The 17,800-nt window shown below is 40.0% G+C and overlaps 2 protein-coding genes and 1 non-coding gene across 8 annotated transcripts in view; 1 reads left to right on the top strand and 2 right to left on the bottom strand.

Moving 5' to 3' along the window:
- Positions 1-2,901, bottom strand: part of axin1 (axin 1) — a 29,057-nt gene extending 26,156 nt beyond the window's left edge. For 3 of the 6 annotated variants that reach the window (XM_069148756.1, XM_069148755.1, XM_069148758.1), the window contains exon 1: positions 1,771-2,901. The gene's annotated coding sequence lies outside the window, so the exon portion shown is untranslated. The remainder of the gene's footprint in view (positions 1-1,770) is intronic. The other 3 variants (XM_069148752.1, XM_069148751.1, XM_069148750.1) reach the window with 3 other exon arrangements.
- A 4,773-nt stretch (positions 2,902-7,674) lies between these two features.
- Positions 7,675-7,746, top strand: trnat-cgu (transfer RNA threonine (anticodon CGU)). The gene has a single exon. It is a non-coding gene; the product is annotated as a tRNA-Thr (tRNA).
- Positions 7,747-13,423: 5,677 nt separating this feature from the next.
- pla2g10 (phospholipase A2 group X) lies at positions 13,424-15,882 on the bottom strand. Its single transcript, XM_069148496.1, has 4 exons — positions 15,674-15,882; positions 14,908-15,076; positions 14,130-14,236; positions 13,424-13,594 (listed from the first exon to the last, which is right to left on the bottom strand). The coding sequence occupies exons 1-4, from the start codon at positions 15,708-15,710 to the stop codon at positions 13,446-13,448; spliced, it is 462 nt and encodes a 153-aa protein (XP_069004597.1). The 5' UTR covers positions 15,711-15,882; the 3' UTR covers positions 13,424-13,445.
- Between the last annotated feature and the right edge of the window lie 1,918 nt (positions 15,883-17,800).

Here is a 17,800-nt window from a genome sequence, read left to right on the forward strand (position 1 = left end):
TGTAGGAGTCGGTCAGAAAGTCAACAGACAAGCAAATCAAATATCAAGTTCAGGTTCACAGGTTTTTGAAACTTTCCGAGCTGCATCGCTGCTATTTTAGACATCAAAACAGGCTCGATCACTGGAGTTCCTCAGGTATTTAAAAGAAGATGGCCATTAAAACTACATCAAGGACTGTAAACACAGAGCTGAAGAGGCTGACAGATGACTGACTACCAAGCATAAAATCTTGATCAAAGTTTGGATAACTTACAAACAGCGCACATATTTGTACAGTAAACTGCAGTGATGAAAGGTTTCAGCAACCCAACATCAAGAAGTTCTGTAACCAGAAGGCTTTTAAACTGAATCCCTCAGAAACAGCTGGGAGTAAAGGGTGAATGAAAAATACTCTTCCCTTCTTCAGTAACTACAAACAAGGAGCCCTTCAGCAACTGGCCCGTTCGAGCTGCTCAGCACTCAGAGGAACAATAGAGGAGGTGTTGCTGTTCATGAACAAGACCTGCTATTATTAAAATCAGTAAACCTTCTGTATTGCAGTGTTTTGTGTCCGAATCGTTAAAGAAACGCAGCCGTGAAAAGCCTTCAGGCAGAGATTATAGCTCATTAGATGATATTGACAATTCTTTTATGTGTTCATTCATCACTAATACTAGTTTCTGAAAATGCAAGTCCGTATTATGTTGCCCGACAGAGGAGTCATTACAATTCTGGCTTTTGAAGAATGAACTTCGTTTTTTTCAAGATTTAAAGCTTTTAAACATTATGCTCATGTTTTTAAACTATTTTCAAATTCTTGAACACTCAGCTGCAGTTAAGTGTTACCAGAGGACAACTTCATGTCTCCAAATCCAATCCTCTCAGCAGCCTTTTGTTCCACCTGTCGGTGTGGATTTAGACTCTCTTGTAGGCTTTGGCTGAAATAGGCTTATCTCTGCTGAAGACTCTCTGATGAACAAAGCCCATTAAGACATTTCAATGAATGCTCCCATTTTGAGAGCGCACAATAGAGAGTTCTAGTTTTTAAAAACTGGCTATCTTCAAAGAATTCACCAAAAGTTATAAAGGAGAAACAAGAAACCTCAAAATTAGAAAAGGAAAACACTCAAAAGGGTTTATTGAGTAAATTAAAACAGTCAAAACCTTTGATATGATGGACACAATTATTAAGATAAGGGTTTTAATAAATTGTGTCACAATTATTTGTTTTTAAATTCTGAAAATGATCTAAAGAGTAATATCAAAAGACTGTCAGAAAATGTATTCTGGAGTCCTGCTGATGTCCTTTGTCCAGGCTGAATAGATCATGACTAACAAGTCTTGGACTGGATTAGGCACAGAGGATTGAGCAATTTGCAGACTTGAGTTTATATTGCTGGATATTATAGTTTGTAGAGCAGCATATTCCCACAAGACGGGAAAAATCTTATTAAAAGGCCGACGTTTCCTACAGTGATATAATACCAAAGACATACACGCGGAAGCATGTACCAAAAGTACATTGTCAGAAATCTGCCGGCTTGAAGAAATTCTAATTAATTTGGGTGTTCAGTCTATCGTGTTCTTCGGCAGGCTGGTCATGGGACACACATTCAGTGGTCAAATCAAATGATGTGCTTTGTTTTGATGAGAGGGAGGACACAACAAAACAGTATGGCACCGACATGAAAAAAAAACGGTAACAGACGTAACAGAGCGATGCACAATACAATGGAAAGTTACCGGTAACAGCGGTTTTCATCCTGTCGGATTCAAAAGCAGACATCATACCTGCTGATTTACCTCACTGTGGGCTTCTCGGTTTTGTTGTGCTGAATCGCAGACTACTCCCACCGCTTTTCTGTGGATCGAGTATAGTCCTTCGTAATCTGCAGTGAAGACTGCCGCCATCTTTAATCACAACAGAGTCCATCTGTCGATGGTTCTTCCCTTTCTTGCCTCTCTTTCTCTGTTCCAGTCTCTCTGTTGCAGCCCTCTGTTTGTTGTGGGGGGTTCTTATTTTCCATCCAACATCAAACCACCATATCGACAGGCTCATGGGCCGCCCAGCAGGGGGGCAGCTTGAACATGCTGCATTGGCTGTTGTCCTTTTCCAAGCGGCAGATTAACTGACCAAATTATTTTTTCCCAGAGTGATACGGATAGCACGCAAAAAATATTTCCGCTCTCAGGCCTTTGATTTCAACAAGCCTGGCCTCATGGCTCTTCCATGATTGTCCCTGAACGCATCTTTTCCTTAGATGTTCCGACTGATGAGATTTGGAGCTCTCTTTGATTTTGAGGCCACATCTGTATAATTTAAGATTTGTAAATTCATTCACGACAGATTCTGATCATTTGAAAACATAAAACTGTTCTGATGCTTTTTTTTTTTTTTTCTATTTCCTGCTTTTCCATCACACATAACGTAAAAAAAAAAAAAGAACATCTTTAAAGCAAAGCTCAGCTTGAATTCTTTGATCCCACCAACTGAAACTAAATTCGACCTGGGCACCCTCGGACTACATTTTTAAGTACAAGCAGACTCTGTCCGTCTGCTTTTGTCCAGCTGATGCATTTCATTTAAAGTGACATCTCCTTTTTGTTCCCTCGGGTCCTCCTTTTGTTTTAAAAGCTTCAATGCGGAGGCGTAGCTTGTTTACCGTCACTGTTTCGTTCTGCCAAACTCTTTCAATGAACAATAAAATTAGTTGAATTTCAAAATGGTAGATGCTCTCACCTTCCTCTCCTGCTGTGTGGCTCGTCGGATCTTGTTTCTGTGGTCCGCCATGACTGGGCGCAGTCCCCTGTCTGCCACTCTGCAATACTTTCTGTTACTCATGAACCTGTTTCTCATTCATACGAGCGTGTTGCTGAAAAATGAGCATCTTTACTTTATATTACAGCTTTAGCCGTGCGACCCTATTGGAGGAAACGAGGACCAGATGATTGTCTGCACAATCGTATTGTAGCTATGGTAACAGACCCAACAGGCATGAGCACCTAATTGCGGCATACAAATTAAGCAACAACAAAAACAAAAAACAAAAAAAAAGCGAGACAGAAATTAAGCAGTTTTGTGCCGAATCAGATTTGTTTCTTAGAAAGGCTTTTTGAATCAATGGCATCAAAAGATGATTTGCTACCAAAACTTAACATCTATCTGCCGTATGAAGTTGCGAAAAGCATTTAATGAGCTGACGGATGCAAAGAAAAGGACCGAAAGATGGGTGAAAGGATAATTTGGGGAGAGGGGGAGAGATGATATTGCCTTTGTCATGTAGCTTTATCAGCTGCTTACCTTTCAACTGGATTTCACACTCGCATGTCTTGCTGTGACCAGGGTCACATCCAGCATACGCTTCTCACAATGACCAGTTTTCTCCTCAAACTGCACCAGCTAAGACTTGCAGTGTCGGTTGCCACTCGGAGTTCACTAAATTATGATGCATTTGAACTAATTTCATGTCCAGATCTTAACTCATAACACACATACTTGTAACCGAGGTTGTTGTCAGAAGTTAAATTTGTATTCTTAGTTGCAAGAAATCTTTTATAACTTCAATTATCTACTAAAACTAAAGTAGAGTGTATGGTATTCAGTCGAATATGGCAAACATATAACAATGCTTAATATTGTAGTATTTCTTGAGTAAGGTTTTAATTCATTATCACATTTTGGAAAAACTGTTACTGTTATAAAGATTATTTATGATTTACTTGCGTCATGGGGTTCAGCTTGATCTCGTGCTAGAATCCTTAGCAAACTATACATCAAGATACAGTATGATTTGTGTAGATTTGTAGAATTCTTTTCAGTTTATATGATAATCAAAAGACTCCAGAGAGTAAACGGAGCACGAGCAGGCTTAGACACCCGAGAGTAATTATTCCATGTTACGTTACTCGTTTAAAATCAGCAACTGAATTTTGTAAACAGCAGCATGCACGTGTTTGCCGTTTCACCACGGACTGTAGAAGGAGCGTACATCAAATTTAGGAAATCGGCAACACGGACCATCGAGATGCTTCAAAAAAAAAAAAAAAAAACATCTACGGCAGTGAATCGATGACTGGGGAGAAGTGTTTTGAGAAGATTTCATGTTCCTGGAGAGGCAGAACATCGCCGTCTAAGATCAAATAAATCGCGTCCGGGTAGGAGCACAAGCACGTGAACAACGGCAGGGAACGGTGCACAACCCTGACAGTTGTAAGGTTGCGCACCGTGACTTTACCCCCGAGGGTCATACTGTCAGAACTGAGTTCTACTGGGACATCTGAGGGGGAAACAAATTTCAGGGCAGACATCCCCAACTGTGGCGCAAAGGCACTTTGATCCTCAGACATGACAAGGTTGAACACTCGTGATTTTTTTTTTTTAGCCCCTAAATAACAGAGGCGTTGTTCCCACCGCCCCGACTCACCAGATTTAAGTCTCTGTGATTTCTTTCTGACAAAAATGTAACAAAATTTGATGTGTGCTTTCTGTTGAAGTTTCAGGTCCATGGTGAAATCACAAAAAAACGTGTGTAACTCAGGTGCTGGTGTTGATCAGGGGCTCCATGCAAAACACGTTGCTGCGCTTCGTTCACATGCAACCGGAGCGGTCTTTCTGATTTTTGGTTGCCCCTTATATAGGTAATGTTAGCGCTGTCTTTGTTATTACTACCTAGGCTACTCGGTTCTCTTAAGTTGCGATGGTCATTGCGTGAACTAACCATGTCGTTGCCACGGCGTCATAACCTTTTATACTCGGGCTTGAGGCGAGCTTAACTGGCTGCTCCATCCTAAACAGGTAGCGGTGCTGGGAAAAAAATATATATATATATAATCGTCACAACTGCTTGAATAGCAATAGAAGAGGTAAATGTAATGTGTAAAGTGGTTGCAGAGTTGTTTCAATAGCACGTCTCATCTCCTTTCATCGAGTCCTTGAAGGCTCCCACATAGATAGATGGTAGCGGTGCCTGTGGAGAAAGACCTGCTCACATGCCTCAAACCTCCAGCGTATCCACTTTGTAAATACACCAGACTACAAAAATGAGGAGATGCGCGACGAGCCGAAACAACAACAAAGCCCACTTAAGCGGCGTTGGCGGTGCCGCAGACCACAATGGTAATGACATGGCGACGATTTCTCCTTTCAAAATTCAATTAATTTCATCAAGCTGAGCGAAAATCATTGCTAAAAGAAGTACAGTGTGAAGCAGCCGGGAGATTAGCATAATTCTGCTGTCTGCTCGCTGTCAGTTATCAGAATTCAGACCAAGCAAATCTGCTAGTCTCAAAATGCAAACACAGTACAGGAAAAACAAGTGTCTCTTCAACCAAGAATAAATATTCTCACAGATTCAGGGCACAGGAGTATTCATTCTCAGACAGCACGGAAAAATAAAGCGCGTTTTCACAGCAACCCACCAATAAATAATTAAACAGACTGCTGCAGTAATACTTCTTATTCTCTCAGGGAGTGAGCTGCTTGGTGTTCCCCACATGAAGAAGAATGCCCCACAACCATGTGATCTCTGACTGGAACACATTGTATTTTTGTAGGTTATGATTGCGGGGGTTTATGATGATGAAAAAAAAAAAAAAAAAAAAAGAAGAGCAACAAAACAAAATAATCAATGACATGTGGCATCATAAAACAATCTATAAGCCTCTGCAATTTAAAATCCCTGACAGTCAAAATAGGATGTTTATCCGGTTTTATCTTTGAAGCTGCCATCCTGGGATCATTAAAATCTACCTCTCTATTTCTCTTTGAACTTGAGAGATTACAGAGCTAAATTATAAATAACAGAAACAACTAATATTAGTTCAATAGAAGGATTTCAACTGTAGCTAGTCAGCTTTCAAGCTTTCCTGAAGTGCTCGAAATCATCGAGTTCAAGTCAGCATAAGCACAAAATAATAAACTTATCAGCCATGTTTGTTAATGTTGTTAGACTTTGACGGTCCTCCCTCCGATATTTCCCGTGAAGGTTTGTTGCTTTGCGTATTTTAAAAGAAACGGTGTCACATTTCAAGGTGCTCCGAATTCAATTTATGCGATTTATTCAGGAGAAGGCCCCGTTTTTTGGTCGGTGTGCTGCTGACGATGTGCTATAAGCAGGTCAAGGTGAATACTCCACATCTGTGATTTTCCCTGCTAACTCATTCCCAATGGAAATGAGTCTTATTCATTTTTCAAACAGCCTCTAGGATATCTGATCCAAAAAAAAAGGGAGACAAAAAAAAAAAAGAAAAGCGGCACAGGCGAGCATTCATCTTTGATGTTTTGCAAAGAAAGACAGTGAAGCGCTGCAGTCTGGCTTCATGCATATTGTATTGCTTGGAGAAGAATTACAACCAGCTTACTGCTTCTTGGGAGTTATTAGTTATGCAAACTCGTCAGTTCAACGCAGATTCAGGAAAACTAGTCTGCGCAGATTGACATTCAATTTTGTTTGGATATTCACTGATTTCGGAAGATGCTTTCTGGTCATTTTTGGTGCCACTGTTAGGCCACATTTTGCCAACATTGCAATACATGAGGATGTTCTTCAGAGATGAGGACACCTGTTTATGCTCCACACGGGCATGTACTTAATGATGCAGCAGTGCTTCCCACTTTACCACCCTGAGAAGAAAACACATCGGCTAAAAGTTACCGAGAACATGTTGTTTAGTGGTGCTCGTTGGTACATGACTCTGCCTTTCTCAGATTTGGGTTTTTGTTATATCATAATTTGTTCAGTTCACAACCAACCGACAAAGTCTGCTTATTCTATAATCGCTTTTCATAGCTCAGTGCTGTGGCTTGATGATCAGTGAAGTCTTTTGTTTTCTGGTTGTTGTTTTATACAGTTTTCGTGCCCGTTGGTATCAAAGAGTTTGAGGAACATCCAGCAGGAAATAAAGTTCACACAGAGTCCATCACTGCAGTCCTGCGGAGGAGGAGGAGGTGGAGCAGGTGGAGCAGGTGGAGGCACGCGGAGGTTTGATATGATGAGGATTAACTTAATTCACAGTCGCCAAACAGGCTGTTTTCTGCAGGAACAGGTGAATCTGCAGGAACAGGTGAATCACACCTGACTGCAGGAACAGCTTCACGGTGAGTCCAGTGTTAGATGAGTTTAAGCTCAACAGAAAAAGAAGAAGCCTCCTTTAAGGTCCGGCTTGATAGTTCAAATTCTACCTTGCACTGTTGACCGTGAGAAATTGTGATTGACCAGACAAAGAAACAGTGATGTTTAACCCTGTGAGGGAAAACTATTTTTTTTTTTTTGGTGATAAACCTCAACCAACTGATGTTTCTGTTTCCTAACTCACACTCGACGGTTTTACAAGAAAGCAGCATTAAACTGAAACAGAATTAAAGAGTAAAAGTACAAACTCACCTTTTTTGTAGGTCTTTAGTAAACACGGGCTGTGGCAGAGCAGAGACCTCTCTGCCTGCTGAGTTCTGCTCCACACATGTTGTTCTCACATGGTAGATAACAGCCTCCCCTTGTGGCCGGATTGCAGCAATACATTCATCCCGGGGCCTTATTTGATCTCAGCGGCTCATATGGTTCCTTGTTTATTGGAGGCATGAAGTTAAACCTCGAAAGGTGAAACAAATGTACTGTCATCATTTGTAGCGTATACATAAAGACACAAGTGGTGTCATTATCACTTACTTGAAGCAAGTTCGAGGCCACGGTTGGCGCAGGCGCGGTGGCCAAGTGGTAAGGCGTCGGTCTCGTAAACCGAAGATCGCGGGTTCGAACCCCGTCCGTGCCTTTTCCTTCATGGTTGGTTTGGCTGTGGTATAGCCTACATGTGACTAAAATTGCAAATTGTAAATATCCATAATTGTTTTAAACGGTATCAGAAGATTACAAAGATATCAACAAAACCCAGACTGTTCAGACAAAAATGTACCAAACAAGTTAGCCCACCTATATTCTTGTAAAGCCATGGACAACTGTTTAGTTTACTCTAAAACAGAGGCTAATAATGATGACAAATTCCACTTCCCTATTACTATTCTAAATTCTGTAATTTATGCCAATAAGATTAATGACGTTTTCTTCAATTTAAGCTGTTAACTTTATTTCTACGATATAGCCTACTAGTAGTAAGTACGCATTAAATAGAGGGCTGCAAAATAAGACAAAAACAGCAACTTCAGGAAGATGCTAATCCCAAATAATGTCAAATTCTTTAACTTGAAATACTGCACTTTTTCCTGCAGGCATACACTCTTTACACCTGATATATAATCTGCTGTGCAATGCAATCTAATCAAACAGACTACATCTGAAGGTGGTCAACCAGGTGTAAATGCAATCTATACAATGTGGCCACATGTTTAAGAAAAAAAAAAATCTGTGAATTTTCACTTCTTCTTCCTAACTCCAGTAAGGCAGGTTATGCAGCTACTTGCAGGTAGTAACAGTAAAGTTGACTTAACTGTGGAAAAAACAGAAAAGCCATTTCTTCCCTTGACCTGGACACGCCAGTTGAAATAATTTACATGTTGAGATTGGATCAAATTGCTGGCACAATCTAGATAACAAGAACACATTTTAATACCAGGTGTGAACAGAAAGAGCCATGGATTAGATGTCAGTATCCAGATAATACATCCAGATGCAGATTGCGTGGCAAAACTAAAATGGGGCCTGTATTACATTTAATCTCCCCATATGTGTTGTTGGTTCTCTAGAGATCAACATCTTCTAAACTGAAGATAATTTTGGCCCCCACAAATATGATTTCATCATTTGTTTTTCATATCAATTTGTGATAATTTCACTCGTCTTGCCTACTCAGCTGACACAGAGCTAGCAGACTTGTGCGGTTTCCTGGGTAACGCTGCATGTTGCAGCATCAATGATTCATATCTGATTCGTGCTGCAGTATCATCATGTTCCATCTGTTGGAGTGACCCATTGTGAAATGATGTGTGATGAAACAACTGGAAACAGCCGCAGTGGTTTGAAAAAAACCTTAGTCAGCAGCGTCCACAGCACATCACTGGTGGTTGATGTGCAAACTCCCACTACAATCACTGTGAGATGAAATGCTGCATATAGCACAGACATCTACTTTGGTCATCGAAAATGAGATCCAGATGGCAGAAATCACCGGTTCTAAAGTATATTCAACATGATAGTGCAAAATAATCTGCTTTATGACTCTTGTAGCAGCATGCAAAACAAATGCTTCTTTTGGCTTCCCTCAAATAGGAATTTCTTGTGATGGTACAGATATTGAGCAGGTTGTTAATGTCTAAGCTCCTGCTGCTGTGCTAGCAGCTTGTTTCCATGGTAACGTCTATGATGTGTGTGTGTGTGTGTGTGTGTGTGTGTGTGTGTGTGTGTGTGCGTGTGTGTGTGTGTGTGTGTGTGTGTGTGTGTGTGTGTGTGTGTGTGTGTGTGTGTGTGTGTGTGTGTGTGTGTGTGTGTGTGTGTTCTCTGTGTAAATGCTATCAATAATAATATTACACTCTTTTTTTAAGTGTAGTATTATTATTGACAGGGGCGGAGGTCAATAATCTAAGAGAGTAACTAATATTAGACAATACAACTCTATCCCTTCTTTATTTGTGCTGTCATTGAGGTTTGTTTTTCAAATGTGGAGCTAGTTCAAAATAGATGCATGTCACCTCAGATGATGTAAAGACATACAATATACCCAATTAAGCATAATGACACAATCTCACTATAGTGGAAATGAGTGCGTCCTAAGTCATTTCCTGCTACAAGATGAGAAAAGCAATTCTCAGCCTCCTTCTAAATACTTTTGTCTTTCACAACTGCTATTTAAATTCCAGATATAGTAACAGACTAAGTGTCTGCATTCCTTATGTTTTACTGATCAGACGTTTGCTGCCTTTTTCCTTCATATTTTTACTTGCATCAGGTGGGAGCTGTGTGCTGCAGGATTGGAGAGAAATATTTGAACACGTATCCTCACTGAGACTCATTGAGTCTCATTCTTCTCCCTGCTGGTTAGAAAGGCAGAATACGAGCTGTCTTTCCAATTATGAAACACAGAGCAGGAAATGTACCGCCCCAAGCAAAATGAAATGAAACAGAACACTGTAGATTCAGCTTCCGGACGGAAAGCTTGGGTCATGATAAATGGTGACAACATCATACTGTATAAAGAGTTTTTTCATGGAAAGAGGATGTTAAATGCACAGATTCTGTGCACTATAGTTGTTGTTCTGTCATTATTCACAATAATTTGCTTGTGATTATCACATTTTTACCATCATAATCATAAAACTGTCACTACTATTAATTTGTGCAACACATTATGATCATTCAAAATATAATAAAACAACAGTGTGTAATATTCTTTTCAATTTTTCTAATGATTTACGAATGAATTACCTGATTTTCTGTATTTCTTTTCTGTCCTTTCCACTCTGCCACCTGCAAAACAAAGAACAGAGTGGACACAGAGTAAAGCAGGAGAACAAAAGAGTGAATAATATTCAGAGTTCTGGCAGCAGGTCCAGGCTGCTCTGATTTCCTCGTCTGTGTGGGCTGTATATTCTGAACTGAAAGAGAATACAGTAAATACAATGGATTGGTAACCCATTCAAGTTTTAAACTGCATGTAAGTTGGTATTTATACACTTTATATAGACTAAAAATACACTGCATTAGTAGAGAGTCAAAACAATGTGAACCAGCCTTAGAGACTCTCTGCAACCCCACATGATGTATGCATTGCATGTAAAAAAAAAAAAAGCATTACAGATCTCTTGCTGGTAGGAAGTCATACTTTTGTTTAAGCCAAGATTTCATTGTGTGCCGTCTGGCTCTCGGTTGGGGAGCCAAACAGTTGATTAAAGAACGCAATTAGCGTGGAACAGGTTCTGTCAAATCTCCCGGCAGGGATTAAAGAATGCGCTCATTCACTGTGACAACCACGCTGTCATGCGTATGTAGGATGGGCGACCGGCATTTCTCCAAACACAGGATTTCTTCAAGAGCGCCGGTGGCTCAACATGAGGTCAGTGGAGTCGATTTCAACCAGGATTTGAAGTTCAGCTGCAGACAGCCATAAGTAATGTGCTGGAGGAGACCGTAAAGTAACACTGGATTAATACGAAATGGCCAAATCCCAGCAGATGGATTTTAATTGCTACCTGAAACTGAAGAGCTTTAGCAATGTTCAAATTTAGGCGCATTTGAAATTTGTAGTGTTGCAATGAAAATGACTGAAACATCGAATAACACGTGTTCTGATGGAGAGTCTGCAAGTGAGCTGTGTGTGGGGTAAACGTTTTGCAGAACATTTTGATGTCGCAGTGAAGTTGACCTTTGACCTTGTGGACAAAATCTGATCAGTTCATGCTTGAGGCCGAGTGAATGTTTGTGCCAAATTTGAAGAAATTCCTTCGCGATGTTCTTCAGATGTTCACAAGAATGAAACAGTCGGATGGATGGACGGACAGACAGCTCAAAACATGAATGCGTCCGACTACAGCTGTCGACGGCACAACAGCGGCCTATAAAGACCGTCACAGATACAGACTGGGATGAAAGCAAATACCAACTAGTGATATTTTATTAACAAAGTCAAGACATGCAGGAATTCCCCGAAAGCCGGTTAAAGGCAGCAGGAAGCAGGTGGGTTCTGCTGCCAAAAGACCAGCTCAAGGAAAGAATTTGTCAACATTCACCAGAAGCAGGAAAAGGAAAAAAAAAACAGGATCAAGAATGCTTCCATAAAGTCTCAGGCATGAGGATGCTGCAACTGTGGAGCAATATTGAACTTTCCAATCTCATGAACTCAAAAATCGGTTATCTTTCTGACTAGAGCAAGGAAATTAATTTTCAATCTCAACACCACAAAAGCAAAGAAGAAATGGTTCAAATTAATTACACATCATGTTATCTGTAGCAAGCGCAGCCAGTGCAGCAAAAGCTTGATGTCGGAGCCATAACATGTGTCTTTTCATTTGCAGAGATTAGAAGACAAACAAAAGCGTGGTACTCTGCATCACTTTCTCTGCCTGTCACGTGGTGGATGGAGCGTATGACTTCTATAAGCTCAGAGTTCATAGCCAGCAAAGGTTGGACATAATCGGGCAAGTGTTTGTGGGCCATGACCCAGATACTTATTTCCAGTCCTAGACTTTGGGCGCTGCAACATGGCATCTTCTCCCGTTTCCCTCCACACTCATGAGCCGTGCACTCCTCCAACAAAGAGACTGTGTTTCCGGTGTGAACTCTGTGACGAGGCTGAAGGGTGTAAACGCTCCCTTCAGCAGCAACATCTGGGAGAGCTTTGGTTTCTATGATTACAGATGCCAAAACTGTTTACTGGCTATCAGAGAGGAAGTAAGACTTAACAGTTTGATCTCCAGGAACCAAACCCAGAATCAACTGCGGTGGACCAAAAATAGAGTCAAAACACATAAAACATTCAAAGCCACAGTCAATAGCAGGCCACTCATTTGTAGGAACTTCAACACATAAGATACAGCAGGTGTGTAACTGTAGGTGCTTGGTTGTGAATGTGGCACCATCTATAGGCGAATATCTAGACTTCACACATTGCAAACCAGTTGACGGCCTGCACTATTTAATTTCTGTAAAGGCATCCTACTATATAAAAGGTTGTAGACGTAAAATACTTTGCCGTCTGTGAAGAAAAGAACACATGTAGTCATTTTATAAAGAGTATACAAGATCACTTGATAGCTACTCAGTGAATGCAACTTAATCTGTAGACGTCAGGGGAAAGTTATCGTAAGCACAGCCTACTCAACCACATTGTGATAAACCTTAAAAGGAAATGAATACTTTGGAGTTGTCACACATTTCTATAGCAACAGTTTGACATTTGCTACTGAGATATGTCATATGTGGGTTACGGAAAAAGAAAAAGGAGGGGGGACGGGGGGAGAGTGAGAAAGTTGTCTTTGCAGACTTTAAATAGAAAACCACAGTTTACCAATTAGCTCACTAAATTTCCAAATGCTTTTTTTATAACTCGAATGAATGATGGGCAGTCAAAAACACTCCCAGCGCTGAGGAAGTAAAATGTGTGAGTTATAAAGCACCATTGTGAGGACCAGGCTATCTGATCTTTCCTTCGCTGACTTGACCTACTGGCTGAGCTTTACGCTCAAGATACCTTTTTCTGTAATCCTTGATGCTTCCCAGCAGTTACAACGCGTTTGTGAAAATGTTTGGTGTTCATTAACTGCAAATTCTTTCTTTCTTTCTTTCTTTCTTAGTTTTTTTATTTTATTAAAACAACTTTGATCTGTAAAAATGTACAATTTTACTTCATAAATTCTTCACAATTCCATGAAGAAGCTTGATGATATCATTTAAAAGCAGGTTGTTGTTGGTTTTTTAAACCACACAATATAAGTAACACATTTGTGTGTATTTATGAACACAACTATTACTGTAACATCTCGTATTTACAAAAGGCACACAGGAAATGAAGATGCATTTATTGTGTCAGTAAATATTACACATTGGGTGATCGTAGCCGCACATAAAATCGGGCCATAGGGCATATTTCCGGATGAAAGGTGCTTTTCTCAAGCATTTGGCAGCATCTCTGTCACACTTGCACAGCAGCTTTTGACATTCGTCCTCCAGATCATCTGCAATGAAGAACATAGATGTCTTTTCTTAGTGACAATTTGAAAAGAGGATTTTCACGATATGATTTTTGGTGTGAATTTTTCCTTCACATTAAAATTTGTTGTGTTTACTTATCATAATGCTTGCAAAGTCTGAGCTACTAATGATAGAGAGATGTTCATTTTGCTTGAAAATTTGAAGGAATTCCTCTGAAAATCGGATAAATTCATTCATTTTAAATATACTGAATTCATTTCACATTTATTTATTAAAAAAAAAAATCATAAACAAGCCACTATGTTTGGTATTTTAATATGTAAATATCATTATGGCTGTTGTTATTTATAATCAGTAAATACCGTGGTTTATGGGGACTTAAAATACCACCGTACGATGGAAATATTGTTTTATTTCTCTGTTTCACAAGTTTACTCCTGACGGTGTGTTACATGCTTCCTGTGGCATCATATTTACATATTCAACAACAACAAAAAGAGAAGCATCTATTTTATTTTTGAAATAACAAACAAGCAATACAAAAAAAAAATGCATTACCACACTCGGCTTTCTTGTCCTCACATGTCCACTGATACCGGTCTGTTTTGGTTTGGCAGCCAAGCTGCTCTGCTTTTCCGTAGCAGCAGTCATGCTTGTGGCAACACCTGTACGCAGAAAGATTAACAAGATGAACGTGTTATTGTCAAAGCTGACTGAGCTCAGTCTACAGGCGGGGTCAAGACAGCATTAAGTCACGGGGCTGTGGGTGCAATCACACCACGTCTATTTTAAAGGCAGGGCAGCATTAGCACATGAGCTCTCCCTACAGATAGTTAGCAGTTCACTGGTTTGAGTGGGTGAGATGTCTTGTGGCGAAGAAGGAAAAGACGGTAATCAGGATTTGGGTGTGGAAGTTTTAGGGCCTATTTTGAAATACCCATTGGACCCAGTGTGAGCCTGCTGAACTTGGACATCGTTCCCCTGCTTCCATCCCATCGCACGGCTTTTTGTGGTTCAGTCAACTCATTCAGAAATGGAAATTGTGCGCACACATCAGGATGACTGGGAGGAACCACAGAGAGGAAATAATGTGTCCACACCGTCCCGAGATGGGGAGGGCTAAACATCCCCGAGCCACTCTGAATGATATCCTTTGCAAAGCATAATGTATAGGTGGGTCACGCATAGTGCCAGCTTTTTATTTTGGAACACACTACCATGAGGCCGCGGCATAGTGTTTCACAGGAAAAACAAAATAAAACGCAGCCTTCACACATTTTCTCTCAGTTTTTTGTTTTTTTTTCTTACAGGAGTGGGATTACAGCTACTGCCTCACCAGTCGACCTTGTCCCTGGGCCAGCCTTGACCCCCCAGTCCACAGTAGCATCCGTACATCATGTAGGCCAAAGCAGATCTCCCCGTGCTGCATTTGATGACTCCTGCCAACTCCAGTAACCCTCTTTTTGTCCGCAGGGACCTGCGTGCTGCCACAAAGGCCACAGTCACTGCAAGGAGAAATAAACAACAGAAGAGGAGGGACAAACTTATCTTCTTGGACCAAGCTGAGTTGTACACTTCTGTTTTCAGAGTTTGATTTGAGGTTTTATATGCAGGATTTGACACAATAACAAGAACATTACAGTCGCTGACAAAGTTTCAATCTTAAATGGCCTTGCATATTTATTGGCTCGCTTTATACTGTAAAATGTTCCTGTACTTTAGTCTCAACTGCTACGCACTATCTTAATGGCTAAGATACATTAAATGCTTCTGTAGCAGTAATACAATCCACAGAGTCCTGAGTGGGACTCCGAGGACTGACTCTGCTCCTACACACATCTTGTAAATAGCAAAAAGCAACAACTTCCGACTAAAAATGCAGGGAAAGCATTTTAAGCCAATAGTGTTGTCAAGCAAGATCATTTGTTTGCACTTTTCCCTCAGAAAAACTTGAATGGAATCACTCAACATATGTAAACACAAGTTGTTTCCCTCCAAGGCTCTCACCTGCACCGACTCCCTCTGTTTGCTTTTCTGTAAATAACTCTGATGCTCTGCTTCACTACTCGGAGCTACACTTCAAAGTAAAATAATTAACTCACCAGATAACAGGAGAAATATCCGGTAAAACGCTGTCATGGCATGCAACAGGCGGCTACAACTCTCCACCTCTCTGAGTGTAGTGTGGACTGGAGAGCTTTTTTTAGAGGCTGTTTGAATAATCTCCTGAGCATCAGCATTGGCCAGAGGCTAATCCAGTGTTTGTCAAACTGTGCTTCCCCCTAGAGGAAACAGCCTGGAGGTTTCCACGGCTTCTTGGGATGGTTTTGTTTACATCTGCAGTTCTAGCATTAATAATACAGTATTGTGTTTAGTACAAAACTAAATATATGATTTTTTATTTTTTTTTGCCTTTTCTAGACGTATAAAACAACTGGGAGCTTTATAAAAATCAAATATAAAAACATGTTTTTCTAACATTTAGGATGTGTAAATGGGTGACAAAATAATGGGAAAACACGTCAGTCCAAAATAAGTTTTTCCTTCCATTCGTTTCCTTCATGTGTTTAATTTATTTAATTTCCTGCCTAAATATATTGTTTTGTTTGTGTTTGACCGAGGAAAACCTGGCACGTTGTACAGATCCTGAACCACAACACTCAGAATGAATTTTAGAAAACAGGCAGGAAATCAGTTGTTTTAGAACTAGAGACAATTTTACTTCTAGAATAACATTTAACACATAAAACGAATGTTTTTTTTTGACTTTTTAAACATCGTATATTCATGCAATATTGGGCAAAGAATATAATGGAAATGAATAAACAGGAAAATTTATGAAAATATGTATGAAGAGTACATTTTTGTGGGAAGAAGATTTCAGGTTGCTGAAGGGCAAATATCTGCTCACCCTGTGCATCTTTAGTTACTGTAAACAATATGGTGTTGTGTGAAGGCTCCAGTTCCTCACAACAAATACAACCAGACTACATAATTATGACAATTATAACTATACTAATTATGCTCTAATAATATATACTTTATTGCATAATTATAAAGATCGTGCCTGTCATCCATCTTCTCCTCTTGTAAATTTACAAGTCGGCGGTGAACAGAACGAGACCTTCTCTCCATAAAACAAGCACTCAGCACATATTGTAGCTGCCAGCATGATTTACTGAACAGCACTTCAAGTGTCTGAGTTTAACCGCTGAGATTGTTTAGTTGACAAATTTCAAACCTGATCTGGAAATGGCATGAATTGTGTCGTATCTTCCTTTTCATCTTTTTATTATGTTTTTTTTTTTTCCTTTTCTGAAAGCATATTCTCAGCTCTGTTGTCCTTGACTCTATTATCATCCATAATGTGGTAATGTCAGGCCAGCTAAATCATAAAAGACACACGCTTTGAGTTTTGATAACTGGGGACATATTTTTCAGGGTTTTTTTGTGCTTCAGTTCCTCAGTAATTATTCTGCACAACGTGAGATAAGCGCCTCCTCCTGGCAGTTATTATATCTGCCAGGATGACTGCGCTGCATCGAGGCGCATCCTTCAATCCCTGCATATCTGATCATTCACTTCTCAACAGATTCATTGCTGCATAACATCCAGCCAGCACTATAAGATCATATCGGTCTGAATGCACAAGGCTAAAAATGTTAATGTCAACGTGAAACCTGAATAAAATGTGCAATGAACTGAACAGAAGAGTACAATCCCAGATCATTCGTGACTTTCAGCGGTATTTCTTTCAACATTGGACTCCTTGAAGGAGGTGATATCTGAGAGAAACATTTGAGATGAACAAACAATCCAAAAGTTCATCTTTTTAATTAAATAAGAAAAAAGACAAGCTGAGATTCAATCTGAGAAACATTAAATTTATGTCCCATGCAGTGTCAAACATTGTTATTTTCCCAAATGTGATTTAAGCACAGAATGAAAAAGAGAAACCTTGAACTAATCTCTGCTGTTTTATAACGTATATGACATTTTATACATTACTCACTAAATGAGGAAGGTGCTGTCGTAGGTAACAGAAGATCATTTCCCTTGCCATTTCACTGTTATTATTATATATTTTTGAGGTGCTTGCTTCAAGTCTGGTGCTCTACTTACCTGAATGAAAGTCAGACTGTTGTTCCAACTGAATTTGGGAGAAAGAAAAACAAGTCAGAAAACCAAGAAACAGAAAAAGAAAGCAAGCAACAGGCAGTCAGCCTCCC

Source organism: Embiotoca jacksoni, unplaced genomic scaffold (assembly GCF_022577435.1).
Source record: "Embiotoca jacksoni isolate LCO1_2020_lvr unplaced genomic scaffold, fEmbJac1.0.p SCAF_15, whole genome shotgun sequence".
NCBI classification, from domain to species: domain Eukaryota; kingdom Metazoa; phylum Chordata; class Actinopteri; family Embiotocidae; genus Embiotoca; species Embiotoca jacksoni.

Excerpts from the sequence above, each read along its gene's own strand:
- pla2g10 (XM_069148496.1), bottom strand. The coding sequence starts at position 15,710 with ATGACAGCGTTTTACCGGATATTTCTCCTGTTATCTG. Across the intron at positions 15,077-15,673 it reads GATATTTCTCCTGTTATCTG|TGACTGTGGCCTTTGTGGCA; the intron begins GTGAGTTAATTA and ends TTCTCCTTGCAG. Across the intron at positions 13,595-14,129 it reads GGACAAGAAAGCCGAGTGTG|ATGATCTGGAGGACGAATGT; the intron begins GTAATGCATTTT and ends TCTTCATTGCAG.